General features: G+C 40.7%; 2 protein-coding genes and 1 long non-coding RNA gene across 13 annotated transcripts in view; 1 reads left to right on the plus strand and 2 right to left on the minus strand.

Annotated features, from left to right (window-relative positions):
• Positions 1-513: 513 nt before the first annotated feature.
• Positions 514-7,532, minus strand: DDX5 (DEAD-box helicase 5). 2 transcript variants are annotated; one of them, XM_059669997.1, is made up of 14 exons: positions 7,387-7,532; positions 6,920-7,106; positions 5,525-5,690; positions 5,079-5,175; positions 4,861-4,994; positions 4,690-4,755; positions 4,333-4,474; positions 4,089-4,249; positions 3,809-3,981; positions 3,341-3,451; positions 3,035-3,096; positions 2,893-2,952; positions 1,434-1,658; positions 514-1,219 (listed from the first exon to the last, which is right to left on the minus strand). In XM_059669997.1, the coding sequence occupies exons 2-14, from the start codon at positions 6,961-6,963 to the stop codon at positions 816-818; spliced, it is 1,845 nt and encodes a 614-aa protein (XP_059525980.1). In that variant the 5' UTR covers positions 6,964-7,106; positions 7,387-7,532; the 3' UTR covers positions 514-815. The 2 variants fall into 2 exon arrangements, with proteins under 2 accessions (XP_059525980.1, XP_059525981.1); XM_059669998.1 differs by lacking the exon at positions 7,387-7,532 and having other exon boundaries at positions 6,920-7,144.
• A 351-nt stretch (positions 7,533-7,883) lies between these two features.
• CEP95 (centrosomal protein 95) overlaps positions 7,884-23,543 on the plus strand; it is a 35,300-nt gene continuing 19,640 nt past the window's right edge. For 6 of the 10 annotated variants that reach the window (XM_059669990.1, XM_059669992.1, XM_059669989.1 and 3 more), the window contains exons 1-6: positions 7,884-8,014; positions 9,427-9,555; positions 10,946-11,053; positions 14,872-14,982; positions 16,768-16,873; positions 18,090-18,205. In XM_059669990.1, coding sequence (XP_059525973.1) covers positions 7,996-8,014; positions 9,427-9,555; positions 10,946-11,053; positions 14,872-14,982; positions 16,768-16,873; positions 18,090-18,205 — 589 coding nt within the window. In that variant the 5' untranslated portion in view covers positions 7,884-7,995. Of the gene's footprint in view, positions 8,015-9,426; positions 9,556-10,945; positions 11,054-14,852; positions 14,983-16,767; positions 16,874-18,089; positions 18,206-23,543 lie in introns of those variants that run through there. The other 4 variants (XM_059669993.1, XM_059669996.1, XM_059669991.1 and 1 more) reach the window with 3 other exon arrangements.
• LOC132218588 (uncharacterized) overlaps positions 8,009-23,543 on the minus strand; it is a 37,593-nt gene continuing 22,058 nt past the window's right edge. Inside the window, exons 2-3 of the long non-coding RNA XR_009449220.1 lie at positions 12,219-12,387; positions 8,009-8,556 (exon numbers count right to left, since the gene is read on the minus strand). This is a non-coding gene — a long non-coding RNA (uncharacterized LOC132218588). The remainder of the gene's footprint in view (positions 8,557-12,218; positions 12,388-23,543) is intronic.

Consider the following 23,543-nt stretch of genomic DNA (forward strand, 5'->3'; position numbering starts at 1 on the left):
ACAGCTCCTGCCAACCTTATCTTTAAAGGTAGTCTTAGCTTTGCTCAACATTCCAGTAATTCACAATAGACAAGAGCATGAATATAATCTTCAAAAAAGTTTTTGGAGCTATTAAATAAATTTTGCAAAAGGAACAGTCATCTATGTTCCCACACTAACCAGTTTGAAGGTGGGGCAATACAGTTAGTTGATTATTTCCTATCTACTTTAATATCTCATTTCACCATTCAAACAATTAGGCTACTAAATGACTCACCTTATTATGTTGGGAGGTACTGACAGAATGCCATTACACAATTTAGCCTAGAATTATAAATTAACCTAAATCTCATTTTAATTCTTGCAATATAAATAGATGACTTCAAAGGCTTTCTGATCTCCCCACTTCCCCAAACTAAATTATGGATAGTTTTTTATTTAAAAAAACAAAGAAAAACAACACAAAACCAACAGACCACCTAAGCAGTTTTACATGACATTATATATGTAAAATAAAGTACAATTTCCACTTAATTCAGTCTTCAAATATTTTTTATTGGAAGGCCATGCATTGCCTTCATTCATTGTATTTCAAATCACTGTACATTTACTTTGTGAAAACACTGCCTGCATTTTCTAGTACAAAAAAAACCTAAAAATTGTTTCAGGAATGTAGAGAAATATCCAACTTAAATAGCGAAAAAGTGCACCATAATTACTGCTGCACTGCAGTCATTTCTGCATTTCCCATGTTTCTTAAATAACTATCTTGTCTGATAACACACAATATAAAGAGCAATTATGAAAAACAGACATTTACATATACTTCTAAAGTCTTATTGAGAATATCCTGTTGGCATTGGATAACCAATCATAGGTGCAGCTGCAGTAGCAGGATATGCATATGCCTGTTGGTTCATACCATTGTGCATATTTGGAACATTACTTCCATATTGCTGAGTGCTATCATAACCATTCTGGTAAGTCCCTGTTGGATTACCAGTCCTAAAACTGGTCTGTATACCAGCAGACACAAAATTACTTCCAAAGCTCCCATTGGTGTAATTTGCAGCACTGTAAACACCATTCTGGGTCTTTGCCCCAAAATCTCTCTTAAGCAGACTAGAGTAACCCCTGTCATAATTTTCCCTGTCTCTAAAGGTATTAAATCCACCCCTTTTGCCTGCAGAGTATCTGTCCCGACGGTCATCCTTCATGCCTCCTCTACCCCTGGAACGACCTGTTAAGAAAAAATAATTGTAAGCTGATTATTTCTGTGGCACAAATAATTTCTAACACAGAAGGAATTAGGTACCTCTCACTATAGATGAGGATCACTTTCTACTTGTGTCATACCCGTTTCACTCACCTGCCAATCCCTTTTAAAAATGGGTTTGTAGACAATTATGAAACACAAAACCACCAACATTTCTTATTGAAGATTATAGTCTTACCTGAACCTCTGTCTTCAACCAACTGAAGCAACTTGGGATTAATTGCTTGATTAGCTTCACGAAGCACAGAGATAAGGTCGCTCACTTGCTTTATATTATTAGGTGTAAAGAAAGTGTATGCTGTGCCTGTTTTGGTACTGCGAGCAGTTCTTCCAATTCGATGAATATAATCCTCTGAGGAGTTAGGGTAGTCATAATTGATGACAAATTTCACATCTTCCACATCTGTAAGGTGTTGCAGTGTGGCAAAATAGCAATGTATGGAGTTTTGCACACCACAACAGCCAGATCAAAAATAAAAAGTTAGACATTTGTATTCCCAAGAAGGTACGGGCTGCAAAAAATAGTTAAAATGGTTATCCGTTCCCTGAAGGAATACCATTGAGGTTGGGGGGGAAAAAAAGGGAGGAAAAAAAAAAAAGCATTGCCCACCCAATGATAGCACCTGTCAAAAGGATGTGTATTCCCTAACACATCCCCAAATCAGTAAGTCCCCGTATAGGTCATCAAGTGACATCTGAATGCTTCTGTGCAGTAGGGCCACTTAAAGGTTCACAGCAACCTCTTCATGTGCTCATTTTGAGGACCTTTAAACAAAAATGTACATGGTCCTTTGCATTACACACTCATCACAAGTTCAAAATTCTGGCCACACTGCTTGTCTTGCCAAGACCTTACAACTGCAGCTGCAAGAAAAACATACCTGTCCCCAAAAAGTTGTTTTTATGCACTGTGTCTCGTCTAGGCAAGCACTTCCAAGAAGCCAGGATTCACTTGAGAATGTCTCTCTCTCTGGCAGGTCTCGACATGACGACTACTGTGTAGGTGAGGGAGGAACTTTCAAAGCATTGTTTTATTTTCCCACTGACTAAGTGTGGGAAGTTGTTCCTGCTCTGGAGGCTCATGTGCCAGTACTCACCAATTTGTAAAAGGCTTTTAGTACCTTTTAAAGCTGCTCTCTCCATTTCAAACTTGAACAAAAATGTCATTGAACATTGAAGTTTGGAAATATTTCTTCGACATTTCAGCAAACTCACTGAAACTCAAAGACTCACAGATCACAGTAAACAGTCTGAAACAATGCAGTACCATGGCAGTCATGCAAAGCATGGGACAGAAGAAATACCACGGCAGTGAACTGTGAGGATAACTTCCATTTTTTTTTCCCCCGGAGAGAACAGTTTATGCGGCAGAGGTGGTATGTTCTGCCTTTTGAAGATTACTGGCACACTTTCAGTTTTCACCTCTCTAATCGACTGGAAGCAGCCAGCCGATCACTAGTCCTCCATCCCCCTCGAGTCCTCCGATTGTCATGCCTAGGCCTTGCCACAAAGACTGCACCTTTATATGAAAAAAAAACTTAGAAAAATGCAGAGGTTAAAGAAAGCAATAAACTTTCTTTAAAAATTGTATGGAGATCTTCCGGAAAACTAAGCCATGAATTCGAGTTTGTACTAACCTAGCCCTCTGGAAGCCACATCTGTAGCAATCAGAATAGGAGCTTTTCCATGTTTGAATTCTGCAAAACAAGGTATATATATGATCATTAATCTGAGAAAAACCCTAGGTGTGAGGAGGGGATCTTCATTTGAAATCCTTACCATTTAGAACCCAATCACGTTCCTGTTGACTCTTGTCACCATGAATACCCATGGCAGGCCACCTAAATTAGAGAGAAATTATATTAGTAGACTCACATATACAGTAACACCTGATAGATTTTAGTTTAACACCTAGCCATTTTGGGGGTCACAGATCCCTCCAATTTCACCTGAAATAATGTTATAGTTTTACCTACAAGATGATTCCCATCCACAAAACGCAAATCCATCACTCCTGATCTAAGTTTGTCCTTCCCCTAAACTCAGCTCTTAATACATCTGCTCCAATGGAGGAAGCCCACATACCCGTCTCTCCTCATTTTTCTAGTAAGTTCATCACATCTTCTTTTGGTTTCAACAAAGACAATGGTTTTATTCTCCTTCTCACTCATGATCTCTTCCATCAGACGAATAAGTCTTGAAAGAAAAAAAAAGATTGGTCAATTTTAAAAGTCCATGGTGTGACCATGAATTTATGGTCAATGTAAATAGCTACAAATAAAAAGGGAGACACCTGATTAGTAATCACTTATCAAGCAATTATACCCTTTGCCCTTAAATAAACCACAGGACACTTGAGTTCCATGTCCTACAGGAATTCTGTAGTGATAGCCAATTATCTGAATAAAGAAAGCAATAATTTTTAGAAAGACTGACAGGCTAGTTTTAAATTAACATATCCAGGTTACACCCATCTGAAAGTCACTTTAAGATAACCTATAAAACAGGAACTGAATTTACACAGCATTTGTTTTTATGTAAGACATAACTTACTTTTCATCCTTTTCTACATCATGACACACATCCACAATCTGAAGAATGTTGTGGTTTGCACTCAGTTCCAGTGCACCAATGTTTATATGAATATAGTCTTTCAGGAAATCTTCAGCAAGCTGTCTTACTTCTTTTGGCCAAGTTGCACTCCACATTAGGGTTTGCCTGTCAGGCTAAAGAATTTTGAATTAGAAGAACAAACAAACAAACAAAAACCAATCTTGTATTCTAAGAATAAACTTAGAGCTAAGTTTGAAGAAATATATGTTTGGGCACTTACTCTTATCTGATCCACAATCTTTCTTATTTGGGGTTCGAAACCCATATCAAGCATTCTATCTGCTTCATCAAGAACAAGGTAGGTGGTTCTTCTCAGATTTGTTTTTCCACACTCTAAAAAGTCAATCAGTCTTCCAGGTGTTGCAATACAGATTTCCACACCTTCAATGAAACACAGAGACTAAGACATCCAGAACTTTTCATAGCATCAAGTGACAAAAAGAATCTTGTTTTTTGTTACGTGCCTCTCTCCAAATCTCGTATTTGTGGTCCCTTGGGAGCACCACCATAGATGCAAGTAGACTTCAATCGGCATGCTCTACAGTATTCAGCAGCCACTTGCTGCACCTGCTGGGCCAGTTCCCGAGTTGGTGCCAGCACCAAGCACTAAAGAGGAACAAGAAGTAAAAGCAGCTTTTAGCAGAATCCTGGAGCCTACTTTTAAACTAATTGTTATACCACCAGATGACAATATCCAACTAAAGCGAGTAAGATAATTAGTATCTGTACATAAAACCACAAATTGTGTCCTTTGTTATATATTCTACAAGATCTCCACGCTAAACTTCTGGCCAAAAATTGCAAGAAAAAAATATACTTACAATAGGCCCATCACCTCTCTCTAGGAACGGCTGATGATTGATGTGGACAATGGCAGGCAGCAAATACTATTTAAGGGGTAACAGAGAACAGAAGGTATGTTAAAATACTTCTGGTTTCTTTTGATTCCCAATCCATTCCTTCCAAACATCTCAAACGTTCTCCAAACTTACAGACAATGTTTTCCCAGATCCAGTCTGTGCTACTCCAACCATATCCAATCCACTTAGGGCAACTGGCCATCCCTGAGCTTGAATAGCAGTGGGTTCAGTAAAGTTCTGTCTTGCAATCACATCCATGATGTTTGCTGCAATTAGTAGCAATTTAGAAAAATTAGTATTGCCAAGAGAAAGGTTTTTAAAAAGGAAGAAAACTCAAAACTAGCACTTACCAGGGAAGTTTGCTTCATAAAAATTCAGAACTGGCTTTGGGCAGTTGTGTCCTCTAACTGTAATTTCCTTGCTTCTTCTGTATGTCTCTACCTCTTGCTACAAAACAAACAATTTAGTTAAATCTTGTAACAGTTCCCCTAACTTAAATATGCAACTAGTAAACCCCTAAGTATATAAATTATTAGATACTTCAACATGGCCATTTTAAATCTGGATCCACATATGAAAACCTCATTTTACACACAAAGCACTTACTATGTTATACTCAATCATCCTAAGTAGAAAAAATTCAAAGCCATGTTTCCAAAAGTGAGTAACACTTCTTCCCCAACAAATTAGCATGAATTTCCAACAATTGGGTCATTTGGAAGACATTTCTTTTCTGATTTTGATTTACTATGTTATTTTTTAGGTAAGCTTGATGAAGCTACATGAAATTACTCACCGCTGTGCGCCTGGCCAAATCAGGATGTTCTTGGTAAAAATTCTTCTCAAATTTGGGCAGCTCATCAAGATTCCACTTCTTTTTAACTAGTTTCTCCCCAGGGTTTCCAAACTTCTTTCCTGATAGAGGCCCTGCCCTACTTCCTCCAAATCGAGGTGCACCAAACCTGAAATTAAAAACAAAACAAACCAAGAAAACCTAATGCTTTCAAATGTCTACATAGCAATGTGTATACACACCAACCTACCATCCGCTCGGCACACCCCAAAGATCAATAAAAGACTTGTAGTTGTGAGAGAGAGCCCTGTCGTTAGTGATGACCATTCTGCAAACTATTAGCACCCCAGGTTTCACTTCCCCTTGTCCGAGGTACACACTACAGAAGCCAAGTCAATAGCCCAGGATTTATCAGGTCGGAAACTGGCTGCCCAAAGGCCAAAAGCTTAGATTACACGGATAGACTACAGCTTGTGGCTACCAGTCTTTCCCACGAGCTCGGGAATTAAGTATCTGGGAGACAATACAAGACGGGAAGAGCTTAGCGGTGATATTCTTTACCAGCTGTTTTCAAGCCAAGAGCCTTGGTTTTCATGAATAACGGGCCAGAACAGTCAAGGAGAGCAGAACGTGGACGGCGGGGGTCTCTGGGACACTTAGGAAAGCCAATCGACTAGGGGAATCCCGCGGAAGGGCTCCCGATCCCGGTAGCAAAATTATATAACAAAAAAAAAAAAAATAGAGAGGAGGAGGAGCCGGCGACTACCGGGGGAGGAGTCGCGGCCCGGGCGGAGTCGGCCGGGCGGCGTTCCCGCTGGGGCGGCGCTTCCCCCTTTGTCTCGCATTTCTCTCTGCGCCACATTTTCTCGCCGCTGCCATTTTGAGCTCCTCCGCCGGGCGGGGTAACAAAGGCGCCGCCATGTCCGGCAGCGGCATTTTGTACCCGCGGCCCCGCCACATGGCCGAATCCCGTGGCGCTGGCCCCCCGTCCTGCCCCCGCCGCACCCATGGCTTCGGAGGCGGCCCTCTCCGCTCCCACAGAATTCCCGGGGCCCCTAAAACGCCTCTCGAAAGTAGCACCTAGCAGCGGCGACTTCGCCCGCCTCGAAGCGTCGCGTCTCCCTCCCTTTTGCAATACGTTCCTCCGAATTCTCTCCACAGCGGCCTCATCGCCGAGGCCCCAAAGCCCCCTCCCAAACTAAAGGCGAAGTCGACGGCCGTTAACAGAAAAATTTTTCAGTCAGCTTTGGGCAAATATCGAAATGGCGCAATCCTTCGACGGATGAGGCCCAAAAATTAGGTTGAAAAAATAGGTTCCCGTCGCTGCCCACCCCTCATTACCTCATCGGCCTCCCATCCCCCACCCGCCGGGCCTGACAGGTCTGTTCCCACACTCACCCTCGATCCCGGCCGCGGTCCCGGTCACTCGAATAGCCCGACATGGCGTCAATGATTGCGGTTGGCGGGGAACGAAGTGGAGAGAATCGGGTGCGACGAGTCGCTGGAGGCGGCTTCGGCGATAGCGAAGCCTTGCGGGGGCGGCAGCGGCGGAAGGACGGCGATGATAGGAGCCGGAGCTGCTCGCCTACAGGCCGGTGGAAATGAATGAGGTGCCGGCCGCGTCCCGGCAGCCGGTTTTATAGGCTGGACCGCCTCCTCGGCCGCAGAGGATGCTGGGAACCGCTCTATGACCTAATCACCCCGCCCCTGCGCAGAGGCCGCAACGCCCGCCGGCGTTCCGGAATCCGCCATGTTCTCGCCCCTCCCCCAACAGCCCCTCCCTCAGATTCGCCCGTTTTTTGGCCCCTTCTTGCCTGGGCCCACCCACCACCGCGATGCCTCAGCCGGCACTCTCTTGACTGCACCTTTTTCTCGTCTTTCGACACCTCGAGGACGCCACACCACCCTTTTTCAGGTCCAACCCTGGCGATAAAATGGCCAACGCAAGACAACCCACTCCGCCTCCTCGGAGTTGTTTACGTCTCCAAAGAGCCTTCACGCCCAGAACCAAATGCGACGAGAAGGCGGAGCCCGTATTGTCACGTGGATGCCCCGCCCACCGGGTGAGAGGGCCGCACTATTTCCTCAATTGGAGTCGGCGGAGGAATACAAAACGAAAAGCTCACCGGAAGTTCCCGCTAATGCAGCGCTAAAGCCGCGCTAATGCCGCGGGGAGACCACCAGGGGCTGTTGGTGACCCGCCCCGTCAAACCCACCCACCTGAGAATCCCTCAGCTCGATCTCGTCCGAGGAGAATAGTATCTAAGGCCCCCAAACCGCCGCCTCGGCGCGCGCGGCGAGAGGAAGTGCTCCGAAGACCAATCAGCAGCGAGAAGTCGTTTTACCGTTCCTCCCTCTCTCACCCCTCCTCTCCTTCCCCTCCTCTCGTTTCGGTGTGGGCGCCGTGCGACCCTTCTCGGACACCGTCCCTCGCGCGCCCAGCTCGGAGTCCGGCGGCGACCGGCCTCCGCGACATGGCGGGCTCAGAGGCTGGTGAGTCTCGGTCTGGAGTCCGGGTTTGTGTGGACTAAAGCTTTCCCAGGTCCCGGACGCCCCTGCCCGCTTTCTATGGAGACCTCCGGCCAGCTCTACTGGGTCTGGCTCGGGACGATCTCCCGTCGTGGTGGGCGTGTTCTCTGCATAGGGTCTCTCAGCCCAGCTCTCTGGGAGTGCGATTTGGGGATCGGGGGAGAGGAGACCCGTGGTACACCCGCATCCTGGCTGCAAAAAGCAGGCGGAAAGTTTCTGCCCCGGACTCGTATTTCTCTGCGGAATCTGGCCGCTGCCAAGCACCTCTGCTCTTCATTGTGCGGACAGAGGTCGTGCCTGCGTCTGAACTTACAAGGAATGGCACGTACAAGACAGATCTGTAGGCGCCCCTGCCAAAGTAGATGGTTGTGGGTTTTCTCTTTCGTGCCCTATGGGGTTACCGTCTCTGTCTGGCACCCCTCTGGAAAGCGACTTGGTTCGGTTGTCTAGGACGCTTTCATCCTTTTCTCCCGGACAGCGTTCAAACCAGTTGCCATGGTTTGGTCCTATGTGAGAAACGGGCACGGGAGGGAGGGAGATAATGTGTGTCTAACACACAATCACACACATGTCTGGAACATACTGAAGGTAATCGAATACAGAATAAATCAACTTTCCCTTTAATCACCAATCACTTCAGGGAACACATTTCAAGGTTTTTAAACTACCTTGGTCGAGAAACCTTTGAAATAACTTTGCAAATTCCAACAATATGGGTGGGGGGAGAGGGGGGTGCACAGGAAATGTAAACAGTATTGGCAATATGCTAATTCTGAATTTATGGACTTTGGGTGTGTATTTTCCATATTTTCTTTAATATAACCAAATATAAGAAAAACTAGCAAATGCACTAATATTGGTGTCGTTACTCCAGTACTTAGCCTAAGTTAATCACTACCTATTTGGGCACCAGAGAAATTCTGTCTTGCACAAGATAATTGGATAAAACTATGACTAATGCTATTGGGAATTTGAAACAACATCCATTAATTAGTTTCTAGTAGCCTCAATATCATTAACAACCCGTCTTGTTTGGGACATAATATTCCCATTTACTTGTTCTAAATAAAAAAAAACACGGAAGTATGGCTTGTAAAATAGGAACTACTGTAAATAACAAGATTTTAGGTTCCAAACAGTGAATATTGGATTTGCATCATGTTTTTGACTGCACTGAAATTATAGCAGTCTGGAAGACATTCCAAGACATTAAAAAATCATGCCTTGGAGGGTCTTTGAAATTCTGTCATAATCAAATTTCTTATACAGAGTTCAATTCCTATTCTTTGACAGTTTTGTGAGGATTAGTGTTTTAAAAATGTATGACTTTTTCTAGTGGTATTTAAAGCTGAACTTTTCCCTATCTTTCCCAACAGAGTGGGTAACAGTTGCCAATAACCTTCTCCTGAAATGTCACATACATCTGAGGATACATGAACTAGAAGATTGTGATGCTAATGTCTTTATTGCTCTTTATCAATCCATTTTGGGAGAAAAGGTACCAGGTAAGGATACTAAAAAGTGGGAGTAATAGCCCTCACTGGTTTGGCTCAGTGGGTAGACCATCGGCCTGCTGACTGAAGGGTCCCAGGTTCGATTCCCGTCAAGGGCATGTACCTTGGTTGTGGGCACATCCCCAATAGGGGGTGTGCAGGAGGCAGCTGATCGATGTTTCTAACTCTCTATCCCTCTCCTTTCCTCTTTGTAAAAAATCAATAACATATTTTTTTTAAAAAGTGGAAGTAATAATGTTTGTATTTTGAGCCAGAAGTTTCTAGTGCCTTTGGTTAGAACCTATAGTATTTATAAAACCTTGAGTTTTCTCTTTGTGTACATGTTATTCCTTCTAAATTATTGCATTTTTTTCTGTAATGATACCTTATGAGACCAAGCCATAATAACTGCCTTGGTCAGATCTGTTTAATCATGCTAAATGCTCTGTGAAAGTCACACCTTTTCTGTAAATGTACCTAAAGAGATTCTAAAATTGAGTGGAACTTAGATATTTGTCAGGTTCTCTCTTAACCAATATTATGGATAAGAATTGGTATTTGTACTATATCCTTGGACATTCATTAAGCCTCCTTTCACACCTGTTGTGGGGTTTTTTTCTCTCATTGAAAGGAGCCTATGATTATTGGTTCAAGTCTCACCCTCATGTATTGCCTCGCTTATTATCATACTAGAGGCCCGATGCATGAAAATTTGTGCAAGAGTAGGCCTTCCTTCCCCCAGCTGCCAGCACTGGCTTCCCTCCAGGACCTGGGCTCTCTCCTCCGGCCGCCGGCAGGCACCTGGGACCCGATCCAGCTTCCCTCCGGCCCAGCTTCGTCAGGAAGGACGCTCAGTCTAATTAGCATATTATCCTTTTATTATTATAGATTATATCATCTTCTTGAATTTAGGGACCTCTTTATCTTTTTTTAGCATGGTGCTTAATGTAGAGCATCCTATATAATATAAGGCTAATATGCAAATTGTTCCCTTGGGAGTTCAACTGCTCACTATGATGTGCGCTGACCACCAGGGGGTGGCAGGGAACGAAGGAAGGCCCAGCCAGCAGCCAGGAGAAGGAAGGCCCCAATTGGCCCTGATTGCCGGCCAGGCCTAGGGACCCTACCCATGCACGAATTTCATGCACTGGGCCTCTTGTGTTCATATATTTACTAAACTATATTCAATCAATAAATAGTCAACCAATAAAGATTCTATGTGGAATTCACGTATGCTCTGTTAACTTTACCTGTACTTTTAAAAACCTGTTTTATTTGGGACAGAGTTTACTTTTGTGGTAGGTGAGCTTATTTAGAAGCCTAATCAGAGACAGATGAAAATGTGGACCTTCATAGATGCAAAGTCATGTAGCTTTCTCCCTCTCCCCTCTCCTCCCCCCAGACCTCATAACTTGTCCCAGGAGTCAAGAGGATGAAGCTCACAATGTACAAGCAGTAATTGATTCTTTGGCCTTGGATTACCTGCAGGTCAGCTTGTCTCATATAACAGGTTGGTATATACTTAACCATCAGATAATTTTGCATTCTACTAACATAACTTGTGTAGAACCCTAGACATTGTTTAGCAAAATGAGTAAGCTTATATAGACCAGACAGCAAGAATGAGCCAAGACAGCTGACTGGGTATAGTTAAGGCAGCCACCCTTGAGAGCTTTTCCAGGACAGTCAGACATTGAGTTTATAATTTATCTGGATCCATAGTCCTAGCTGGTAGTTTGAAGTGTTATTTTTTATTTTAAAGCTACCAATGCTGCTTGTTTGTAGTAGCTAAGAAACACTTAGATGTCCATTAATGGCAACAGGTTAAGTAAATTATGGTAGCTCCATAGAGGGAACTACTTTGCAGGTAATTATTATGCTCTCTATGTACAGTGTTCCATGTTAGTGAAATAATCTCCAGTAGAGTGTGAGAAAAATGTGGTGTAGTTACAATGACAATATGTAGAGTATGCTGTTATTTGTAAATACAAAGGTAGGGACAACATACGTATATGCAGTTGATTTCATGCAGAAGGACTCTCTAGAAGCATATACAAGAAACCCATGATACTGTTTGCCTCCAATAAGAGGAACTAAAGGGCTCCAGGACAAGGGAGAAATGAAACTTTTCATTGTGTGTTTTTTATATTTTTTAAATTTTGAAGCGTGAATATGTTACCTATTCAAAATAAATGAAACTGTAAATTGTTCTTGAACCTTTCTCTTAAATAGAGTAAATTATTTCCAGCTAACAAACAGGGTATCTTGGAGACTTGAAACTATATTTAAATCGCCAAGAGAAGGTTTATATTGTTGATCTATTCTTTGACAGTAGTTAAAGGAGATAAATGGTAATCAGGTTATGTCATTTACATCTCTTAATTTGATATTGACAAGAACAAATTTTTGTAAAAATACTAAAGTTTTTGAATACAGGTGAGTAAATGTGGTAAATTAGTTTGGAAATAATTTATTTTGAGGGATAATCCTGGGGTTTGTTTCCCTGTTCTTTTGCAACTTAGAATTGCTTTATCACTAGAGCAGGGCAATTTCTAGTATTTTTGCTTTTTAAACATACTATATAGCAAAGCTGTGTCGCTTACAGAACTTTTTTTATTGTAGAACTTCCCCTGATAACTCATACCCACCCCATGAAAAGTTGCAGAACTGCTTACCTCCTCCAGTAGACTGCAAAGCAGCTTTTTACTCCTTGGGTTTTGTTTAAATCAGTTTCCATGAATTACTGAATTCTGGCAGGCAGTCGTAGTTGCTGGGTTGGCAGAGTATACTCCCCTTCCTGGAAACTGTGAAGTCCTAAGTATGCCCTTGGGTATACCTGTGTATCTTGTTAAGCCAGAAAAACATAAAGCTGTAAGACTTCTGTTTAGTTGTTTTAAACACACAAAAATCTGTCAAACGTTGTTTGACTAGCAGTATTGCAAAACATTAAGTTTCTGATTTGTTTTGCATCATAACAAAAGTTATAAACAGCTAGATTCTCTCAAATATCAAATTTCCACTCTGCTTCTTCATGCTGCTGTGAGCGCATGAGAAGGCCAGGCTTGATCTCCCTCTTGAGTGTCTCAAGAATTAAGTCTCTCCATACCTGATGTTGACTGGAGTCTATCTTAGGGGACATTTAACACGTCCAAGTTTCCATGCTTTAAGAAACCCGTTTCTTGTCAACATTTACAATTTAACTTTTATTAAAAATCTATTATGGGCCAGGTGGTGTGCTAGGTACTATTTCAGGATTAACTTCTGGGCATAAAGTGGTTTGGGTGGGAGATGAAGCTGGAGAGGTGAGATTAAAAAGGGTTTTACAGTCCTAGCTGGTTTGGCCCAGTGGATAGAGCGCCAGTCTGCGGACTGAAGGGTCCTGGGTTCGATTCCGGTAAAGTGCACATGCCTGGGTTGCAGGCTTGATCTCCAGTAGGGGGCGTGCAGGAGGCAGCCAATCAATGATTCTCATCATTGATGTTTCTCCCTCTCCCTCTCTCTGAAAGCAATACACACACACACACACACACTAATAAAAGGGTAATATGCTAATTAAGGCAGACTTCTTCCGGGCATCCTTCCGGACAAGGCTGCCCAAGGCTCAGGCAGGCCACAGATAGCGGCTGCCGCTGGGAGGGCCCGAGGCTCAGGCAAGCTGCAGATGGCAGCTGCTGCTGCCAGGGCTGGTCCAAGGCTCAGGCAGGCTGCGGATGGCGGCTGCCACTGCGGGCCCGAAGCTCAGACAACAAGGGCCGGGCCAAGGTTCAGGCAAGCCACGTTAGCTGGCAGTGGCTGTAGCAGAGGCATGATGGGGGCATGGCCTTCCCCTGATCGGCTGGTTGCCTCCCGCAGAGGGAGGCCAGACTGCAGTTTAGGCCCACTCCCCATGGGACAACCCCTGAGGGCTCCCAGACTATGAGAGGGGGCAGGCCAGGCAGAGGACCCCCCCCGCCCTGCCCAGTGCACTGATTTTCGTGCACCAGGCTTCTAATGTGTGTGTGTGTGTGTGTGTGTGTGTGTGTGTGTGTGTGTGTGTGTGTATAGATAGATAGATAGATAGATAGATAGATAGATAGATAGATAGATTTTAAAAAGTGTTTTATATGTTGGGAGCCATTGGCGGTTTGTTGTTTGTTTTTATTGATTTCAGAAAGAGCAACATCAACCCTAACCAGTAATCAAACCTACCACCTTTGGTTTTTGGTGTACGGAGACGAGGCTCAAACTAACTGAGCCACACTACCAGGGTCCATTGATAGTTTGTTTTTGTTTTGTTTTTTTGGTAATTCCCACCTGAGGATATTTTTTCCATTGATTTTTAGAGAGTGGAAGGGGTGGGGTAGAGAAAGAGAGAGAGAAGCATTGATGTGAGACAGACACATCAATCAGTCGCCTCCAGCAAGCATCCTGACTGGGGCCTGGGATAAATCGGCAACCCAGGTATGTACACATGACCCTGAATTGAACCCTCCGCCCTTCAGTGGTGTGCATGCCAACACTCTACCACTGAGCCACACCAGCCAGGGCCCATTTACAGTTTTTAATTTAAAAAAAATGGTATGATCTATATACAATGAATAGGAATTAACGTATTTGAAAAAATTAGGAAATCTGATTAAAGTATCCCAACACATTTTTTATTGTTTTCTTTTTATATTTCTTTATTGCTATTACCTTCCAAAAAAACTACCATCTAGGAGGATTCCACAATCTGAAACAGTGTTCTGTCATTTTTTTTTCACCAGCTAAATAAAGTTCTGCTTAGCTGTTTTATACTTTGGTATAAATGTTATCTGAGCATGTTTTCTTAAGTCCATTTTTTGCTTCTTGATAAAGGAGGGAATATGCCAATGAATTATCAAACACCATATTGAAACCTACCCTCTTTGTTTCTTCAGATATAATCAGGTATCAGGAAATTGATGTTTTTAATACAGTAATCCTTGAGCAACACAGGGGTTAGGAGTGCCAATCCTTGCGCAGTCAAAAATTCAGATATAACTTAAGTTAGCACTCCACATATGCAGATTCCCAACCACAGATAGAAAATACTGTTTTCAAACTGGGTTTGGTTAAATTCGCAGATGCAAAACCCGAGGATACAGCGGGCTGACTGTATATTTATTGGGGGAAAAAAATCTGTGTAAGTGGATCCATGCAGTTCAAATCTGTGTTGTTCAGGGTCAATAGTATTACATTGTTCCCCCAGATTTGGTTTATAACCCTTGTATCTTGAACAATATTTTCATAGTGTTATATCCATTTCAAAATTATGAGGCTTTTGATTTCTTGGTTAAATTTTTTAATAGCTCTGTATTCTGTGTCCAGGAGAAAATATAATGAAAGGAGATAAAGAATCTATTAAGAATCTCCTAGAAATATTTGATGGATTGCTGGAGTATCTTACAGAACACATCAGCGAAGCATCTCACGAGAAAAGTAAGTTTAAGAACAGAAATTTGGTTTAGTTTTATTATGTCCCTTTTTGCCTTTTATATTTGGGCCTCCCTATGTAGTAGTACCTTAGTTGGACAGTGTTTTCTAAAGTCTGATTTGTTACCTTTGCAGGTCTAGGTTTATATGGCAGTATTATCTATAGCTGAGCAGATTCCTCAAAACACCAGTTAATGATGGGAAATAAGTCTTTATTAACATTAGTCGCATCTGGTTGCAGAGCAGCTGCTTCGGTACCTGAGCTAGCATTTCACTTACCAATGATTAAAAGGTATTTGAAGGCAGGCCGTGGGCTAAGTGCCATTCACTGTATGACTGAAGCTCTCTAAGCCTGTTTTCTATCTGAAATTCACTTACAGTTGTAAAGAAGGTTAAGTAAATAGATATGCATAAATGGTTTAGCACCAAGACTAGCTCAGAATAAATGCACAATGATTGTTACCTAATGTTATTAAAATGTTGCTTGGTAAATACAGAGGGGTAGATCTGAATCATAGGACGTTTCACCCACGTACCTCCTGAAATCCCTCCCCTGGTGAGTTAATGCCTTTAGTGAAAGTGTATTCCTCATGTATGTTGGGGTAGAAAAAAGGTTGATAGTCCTAAGGAAAATATTATCCAAGACTTGATGTGATCTCATTCTTAGAGCTTAAGGTAGGCTGACACAGTCATTTTTTTCTGAAGCCACACCCTAGTCATCTTGCCTCAGACATCCCTTACAGATAGAGAAGTATAATAATAATAATAATAATAAATATAAATAAATCTGCTACCTAACTTAAATAATAGAACATTGCTAATACAACTGTAGACCCACCTTTTTTTATTGTTGTTAATCCTCACCCAAGGATATTTTTGCATTGATTTTTAGAAAAAGTGCAAGGGAGAAGGAAAGAAAAACATCTGTGTGAGAGAGACACATCGATTAGTTGCCTCCTGCACACACCCCATCCAGGGCCAGGAAACCTGCAACTAAGGTACGTGCCCTGAACCGGAATCAAACCCAGGACCCTTCAGTCCAAGGGCTGACGCTCAATTCACTAAGCCAGACCAGCAGTGGTGGGCAAACTTTTTGACTCGAGGGCCACCATGGGTTCTTAAACTGGACTCAGAAGAAGGAGCTGCGGCCGTGTTTCCCAACGTTGCCATGTTAACACTGCTGCTGGTGAAGGAGCGGAGGGGAGAGCAAGAGAACCCTCCGCTCTTTCGGCTCTGCGGGCCGGATAGAATAGCCGAACGGGCCGGATTCGGCCCGCGGGCTGTAGTTTGCCCACGGCTGGCTAGACCCTGCTTTAAAACACTACTTGTGCCCTAGCTGATTTGGTTCAGTGGATAGAGTGTCAGCCTTTGGACTGAGGGGTCCCAAGTTCAATTCCGGTCAAAGGCACATGCCTGGGTTGTAGGCTTGATACTCAGTAGCGGGTGTGCAGGATGCAGCCTATCATTGATTCTCTCTCATCATTGATGTCTCTTTCTCTCTCTCCTATTCCCTTCCTCTCTGAAATCAATGAAAATTAAAAAAAAAACAAAAAAACACACAAAAACTAACAATACTTGTATTGTTTCTTTGTTACCCAGATAATACATTCTCATTATAGGTGATGATTTGGTGCTTTCAAATTTCCCTTTTGCAAGAGCCCAGTTTACCAGGAAGAGTTGAGGGTGCCTTACTGTTCTTACCTTTACCCACTCCTGTATAGAAACAGTAGTATATTAACTTGGGGTTTTGTGTGTTGGGTTTTTGGTATTGTTTTTATCTATTCTAAACAGGTGAAACTGGAGAGGGTTTTAAAGAATCCCATGGAGAAGAACCTTTGGAAGAGTCAGAAAGTATTAAAGAATCCAAATCATCATGGAAAAGAGTTTCTTCTGGGAGGTACCACTCAATGTCTGAATTTAATCATTACAAGTTACACTTTTTCCTTCTCCTAAGAATTAAAATTGTACACAGTATACCAGAAAAAAAAACAAAAAAAAAACATACACACACACAAAGCTAATGTGAAAATTTTACTAACTTGTAGACCTCTCTGAGGGAGTTTTAAGAACCTTGAGCTATATACAGTGCTTAATTCTCAGCATTAACTACCTACTTAATTTTTTAATTTTTCCACCACCTTCAAAGTAGCTTACATCCCTTGCAAAAAGAAGAGAAATAAAAGAAAGAAAGAAATCTACCATTTAGAATAAATAGCTACTTTAACATTTTGTTATACTTCAGTCTTCCTTATTATGTTTTTTTATTTAGTTATATTGTTTATATAATTTTGTTTCCTGCATTTTAAAATTAGCATATCAAGTCTTTTTCCAAGTTATTAAACTCTTTATAATCATTTTTAATCACTGTGATAACATACCATTCTTACGGGTGTATCATAATTTACTAAACCACTTCTCTAAAGTGGAGGTGGCTGTTCCTGTGTGTCTTTTCTTTTTAATTTTATATATATATTTTAAAGAATAGTTGATTGATTGGGTGTGGGGGGGAGAGGAAAAAAACATTGATGTGAGAGTGCAACATTGATTGACTGCCCCTCACGCACCAATCAAGGATGGAGCCCGCAACTCAGGCATGTGTTTATATTTTTTAAATGTGATCTGTACCTTTGTTTATTCTTTCTTCCCCTTCCCTCCCAGTATCTTTAAGTTGCATTCAGAGTCAAAGAGTATAAATGCTACAAGGCTGTCAAAAGTTGTTAAATTGCTTTCCCAAAAGGTCATGACTGATTATACACCCACTAGCAGGATGAAAGTGCTGGGTTACTGAACCCTCGTGTACCAATATCACTGACCAATATTAGAGTTTAAAATTTGTGCTACTTTCATAGAGAAAATAATTATTACAGGCTTGATTGTACTTCTGCTAACTAGATGTTGAACATTATAATATTACTTTCTTTTAAATATCTGATTCTCAGATAAATATCAAGAAGTGATACGTGATAGAAGGGAGTGTCTTTCTCTTTCTGTGTATAGCAATAAGCAATCTGAATACTCACAGGCAAGGCTGCTTGAAGCAGCTCTTGGGGTTCTCATGGGAGGGGCCCTCTATGGTCAGGCTGGGCCCTGAGTAAGTAAGGGAACTCTTTCAGGTGTTCCTGGTCATCTGAGGCTTTGGACCCTTCTTGGGATGGAGATGAAGTAGAATCTACTGGTGAAATAATTAGACTTGGAGACACAGCACACACCTTTTCTCTAAGAAGTAATGGTGAGTAGTTAAACTTTAAATATAAGTTATTGTTATTCAGCATACAACTGTTAAAATGTAAATAATTATATTTAGAAGTATTTAAAGTTGAGAATATAGAGAGCTCTAACTGGACTTAAGAATTGAAATCCCTGAATACCACCATTACCCACTAAATAATGAACAGTTCTCTGAAATTAATGAAGTGGGAATCATAGGCACATGGGCAAATAGGTGAATGCAAGTTTGTCCTGTAATATGTGGGACTTGATGCCATGGGAATGGAATTATAGATGCAACTTAACAATCTAGTCACACTCAGGCTATCCCTTAAGTATAGTTTCCTGAACTGGGTGACTCTTTTTTTTCATGGTTTCAACCAACAGGACTGTACATCCAGTGGCAGTTTTTTCTCTCAGGCTTCAGGCCACACATATCCTACAATCTACTGCTTATATACAATAAACCTGAATATCTTTCAAGCCCATTTTGAGCCTTTCTCCTTACTCTCCTCCAACCATCCCAATTCCCTGTGCTGTCCAATTGATTGCCATGCTCTTCTCTGACATTATATTGTTTCTTCTGCAGAGATGCTCTTCCTTTCTATTCCTGGAAAACTCACCATACAAAATTGAGTCTCTCCCTGACCTGCCTCAGGCTCTGAGGCTCTTTAACCCTCAGTATAGCCCCCACCTTATTTTGGTAACACCATTTTATAATTTTTTTAAATGTGTTTTTATTCATTTTAGAGAGAGAGGAAGGGATAGGGATAGGGAGAGAGAGAGAGAGAGAGAGAGAGAGAGAGAGAGAGAGAGAGAGAGAGAGAAACACAAATTATTAGAGAGAATCATTAATTGTCTGCCTCCTGCATGCTCCCTACTGGGGATCAAGCCCACAACTGGGCAAGTGCCCTGATCAGGAATCAAACCATGACCTCCAGGTTCATAAGTTGATGCTCAACCACTAAGCAACACAGGCCAGGCTTGGTGGTAACACCATTTTCACTTTGCATATTAACTTTGAGTTTTTCTATTATATTAACTGTAAGTTCCAAGAACAGTAGCCATATCACATTCACTCAGTAAAGAAGGACATTTCATAATGATAAACAAGGGGATATAATCCTTGTAAACATTTACATACCCAACATAGAAGCATCTAAATATATAAAGCAAATATTGACAGACATAAAAGGAGACATAGGCAGTAATACAGTTATAGTATAAGAAACTTTAACATCACGTTAACATCAATGAGTAGATCATCTAAACAGAAAATTAACAAGGAAACTTGCCTTAAAATACACATTAAAACAGATAGACTTAAATGATATTTTTAGAACATTTCAGTCAAAACCAGCAGAATATATATTCTTTTAAAATGCATATGGAACATTTCCCAGGATAGACCACATGTTAAGCCACAAAACAAATCTCAATTTAAGAAAATTCAAATCCTATCAGGCATCTTCTCCAATCATGATGATATGAAACTAGAAATCAACTACAAAAAGAAAACTGAAAAACAAATGGATGAAGGCAAAATAGCATGCTACTAAATGAATGGGTTAATAATAAGATTGAGGAAAACATCAAAAGATACCTTAAGACATGAAAACATGACCCAAAAATCTATGGGATGCAGCCAAAGCAGTTCCGAGAGGGAAATTCATATTAATACAGGGCTGCCTCAACAAACAAGAAAAATCTCAAATAAACAATCTTAATTCCTTACACCTAAAGGAACTAGAAAAAGGGGAGCAAACAAAACCAAAGTGAGTAGGAGGAAGGAAATAATAAAGATCATAGTGCAAATAAAATAGAGTCTAAAAAATAGTACAATCAGTGAAACCAAGAGCTGATTGTTTGAAAAGATAAAAACAATAAACCTTTAAGCAAACTCATCAAGAAAAAGAGAGAACCCAAATAAATAAAATCTGAAATGCAAGAGAAGTGACAACTGGCAGCACAGAAATACAAAGGATTATAAGAAAATACTAGGATAATTAGTTATATGCCAACAAATTGGACAACTGGGAGAAATGGGTAAATTTTTAGAGACATTCCACCTTTTAAGACTAAAATGAGAAGAAACAGAAAATCTGAACAGACTAATTACTAATAAAATCAAATCAGTAATCAAAAACTCCCAACAAACAAAAGTTCTGAACCAGATGGTATCACAGGTGAATTTACCAAACATTCAAACTATTAACCATTATCCTTCACAAACTTCCAAAAAATTGAAAAGGAGTTTTTGGAATAAAAAAAAAAAAAAGGCTCTCAAGCTCATTTTATAAGACCACTATTACTCTAATTCCAAAACTAGATAAAGACATTATAAAATATGTATGTATATATATATATCACAGTATTACTGTGAACATAATGCAAAAATCCCTAACAAAATATCAGCAAAATGAATTCATCATTATGTTAATAAGATACACCATGATCAAATGGGATTTTTTCCTGTGATACCATAAATCTATTAAAGTGATATGCCATGTAAACAAAGGATAAAAATCATGATCAAATCAATAGATTCAGATTAAGCATTTGACAACATAAAACATTTGTGTTAAAAACTCAGCAAAGTGAGAATAGAGAGAACATACCTCAACATTATAAGAGCCATGACAGAGTCACAGCTAACATCATACTCAATGGTGAAAAGCTAACAGTATTTTCCTTTGTATTGGAAATCCTAGCCATAGCAGTCAGACAAGAAAAAGAAATAAAAGGCATCGAAATAGGACAGGAGAAGTAAAACTCATGATCTGTAGATGATAGGATACTATATCTAGAGAACCCTAAATATTTCAACAAAACACCTATTAGATTTGATAAATGAATTCAATAAAGTAGCATGTTACAAAATTAATAATCAGAAATAAGTTGCATTTTTTTAAATCTTTGCCAAGGATATATTTATTGATTTTTTTAGAGAGAGTAGAAGGGCGAGAGAAAGAAAAACATCAATGTGAAAGAGAAACATGGGTAAGTTGCCTCCTATACACATCCAAACTGGGGATCAAACCCACAACCCTTTCATGTATGGGAGGATCCCCAACCAACTGAGCCACCCAGCCAGGGGATTAGTTGCATTTTTATATACTAATAACGAACTACCAGAGAGAGAAAACAATCCCATTTATAATTGCATAAAATAAAATGAGAAACCTAGGAATAAATTCAACCAAGGTAAAAGACCTGTACTTAGAAAATTGTAAGATTTCGCTTGTTATCTGTTAAAGGAGATACAAATAAATGAAGGATATACTATGCTCATGGATAGGAAGAATTAAAATTGTTTAAATGTCCACACTACCCAAAGCAATCTATAGATTCACTACAATCCCTATCAAAATACCAATGGCATTTTTCACAGAACTAGAACAAATAATCCTAAAATTTATAAGGAACCACTAAAGACCCCAAAATAACCACAGCAACCTTTTTTTAAAAAATATATTTTATTGATTCTCTACAGAGAGGAGGGGAGAGGGATAGAGAGCTAGAAACATCGATCAGCTGCCTCTTGCACGCACCCCCCCTCCCCCCGGGGATGTGCCCGCAATCAAGGCACATGCCCCTGACCGGAATCGAACCTGGGACCCTTAAGTTCACAGGCCGATGCTCTATCCGCTGAGCCAAACTGGTTAGGGCACCACAGCAATCTTGAAAAAGAAAAGTTGGAGGTATCATATCATGCTCCCTGATAACAAACTATACTACAAGGCCATAATAAAACAATATAGTACTCACATAAAAACAGACACATAGATCAATGGAAAAATAAGGAGCCCAGAAATAAACCCGCACCTATATCATCAATTAATCTATGAAAAAGGAGGCAAGAATATACAATGACAGTGTCTTCAATGAATGGCATTGGGAAAACTGGACAAGCAAAAACTGAAACTAGACCACTTACTTACACCATATACCAGAATATAAACTCAAAATGAATTAAAGACTTAAATCTAAGACCTGAAACTAAAACTCCTAGAAGTAAACAAGCAGTAACTGATAACGCTCTTAGTAATATTTTTTTGTATACCTCTCCTTAAACAAGGGAAATAAAAGAAAAAAAAGTGAGACTACATCAAACTAAATTTTTGAACAGTAAAGGAAACCACCTACAAAACGAAAAGATAACCTACTGAATATGAGAATATATTCACCAATGGCAGATCCAATAAGAATTAATATTCAGAATATACAGCCTTAGCCAGTTTGACTCAGTGGATAGAGTGTCGGGTTGCCAACTGAAGGGTCTGGTTTCAATTCCAGTCAAGGACATGTACATTGGTTGCAGGCTCCTCCCTGGCCCGGTCCCTGGTCAGGGCTCATGCAGAAGGCAACCAATCAATGTGTGTCTCTCAAATCGGATGCTTCTCTTTGTCTTTCCCTATCTCTTCCACTCTCCCTAAAAATCAATGGAAGTATATCCTCAGATGAGGATTAACAAAAAAAATTCAAAATATACAAAGAACTACTACAACGTAACAACAAAATTCCAATTAAAAAATGCACAGCTGCCCTAGTTGGTTTGGTTCAGTGTGGATAGAGCATCAGCCTGTGAACTAAAGGGTCCCAGGTTTGATTCTGGTCAAGGGCACAGCCCAGGTGCAGGCTCGATCCCAAGTGTGGGCGTGCAGGAAGCAGCTGATCAATGATTCATTGGTGTTTCTATCTCTCTCTCCCTTTCTCTCTGAAATTAATTTAAAAAATTTTTTTAAAAAAATGCACAGCTCTAGCCAGTTTGGCTCAGTGAGTAGAGCGTCACCCTGCAGACTGAAGGGTCCTGAGTTCATTTCTGGTCAAGGGCACATGCCCAGGTGGTGGGGCTCAATCCCCAGTGAGGGGCATGCAAGAGGCAGCCAATCAATGATTCTCATCATTGATGTTTCTCCCTCTCTGAAATCAATAAAAAATATATATATTTTTTAAATGCACAGAGACCCTGGCTGGGTAGCTCAGTAACTTGGAACCAAGGTTTTGGCTTCAATCCCAGTTAGGGCACATACATGGATCAGCCAATGAATGCATAAATAAGTGGAACAAATAAGGGGGGAAAGGAGATAACTACAATAGTGTCAACATTAAAAATTTAAATAATTTTAAAAATAAAAATTGAAAAAGGGATTAAAAAGTCAGGAGAGGAGAAGTCATGAATCCACTTCATTTATGCAAAGTTTGTGTATGGAAGATTTATAAAGGAGCAAAGTGGATAATTTGCTTGATCTATAAATCTTTGATTATGGTATCAGCCAAGACTCGTAGCTCAGAGCTATACCTACACAACAGTTGGCATTTCTACAACTCTGGCATATATTTTTATAAAGCAAACTAAT

Source organism: Myotis daubentonii, chromosome 16 (genome assembly GCF_963259705.1).
Source record: "Myotis daubentonii chromosome 16, mMyoDau2.1, whole genome shotgun sequence".
Taxonomy (NCBI): domain Eukaryota; kingdom Metazoa; phylum Chordata; class Mammalia; order Chiroptera; family Vespertilionidae; genus Myotis; species Myotis daubentonii.

Bases quoted from the DNA above. Each gene is read 5' to 3' on its own strand.
- DDX5 (XM_059669997.1), bottom strand. From the start codon at position 6,963: ATGTCGGGCTATTCGAGTGACCGGGACCGCGGCCGGGATCGAGG. The intron at 5,176-5,524 runs GTGAGTAATTTC...TTTGTTTTGTAG, and splicing joins ATTTGGCCAGGCGCACAGCG to CAAGAGGTAGAGACATACAG. The intron at 4,250-4,332 runs GCACGTAACAAA...GTTTCATTGAAG, and splicing joins AATACGAGATTTGGAGAGAG to GTGTGGAAATCTGTATTGCA.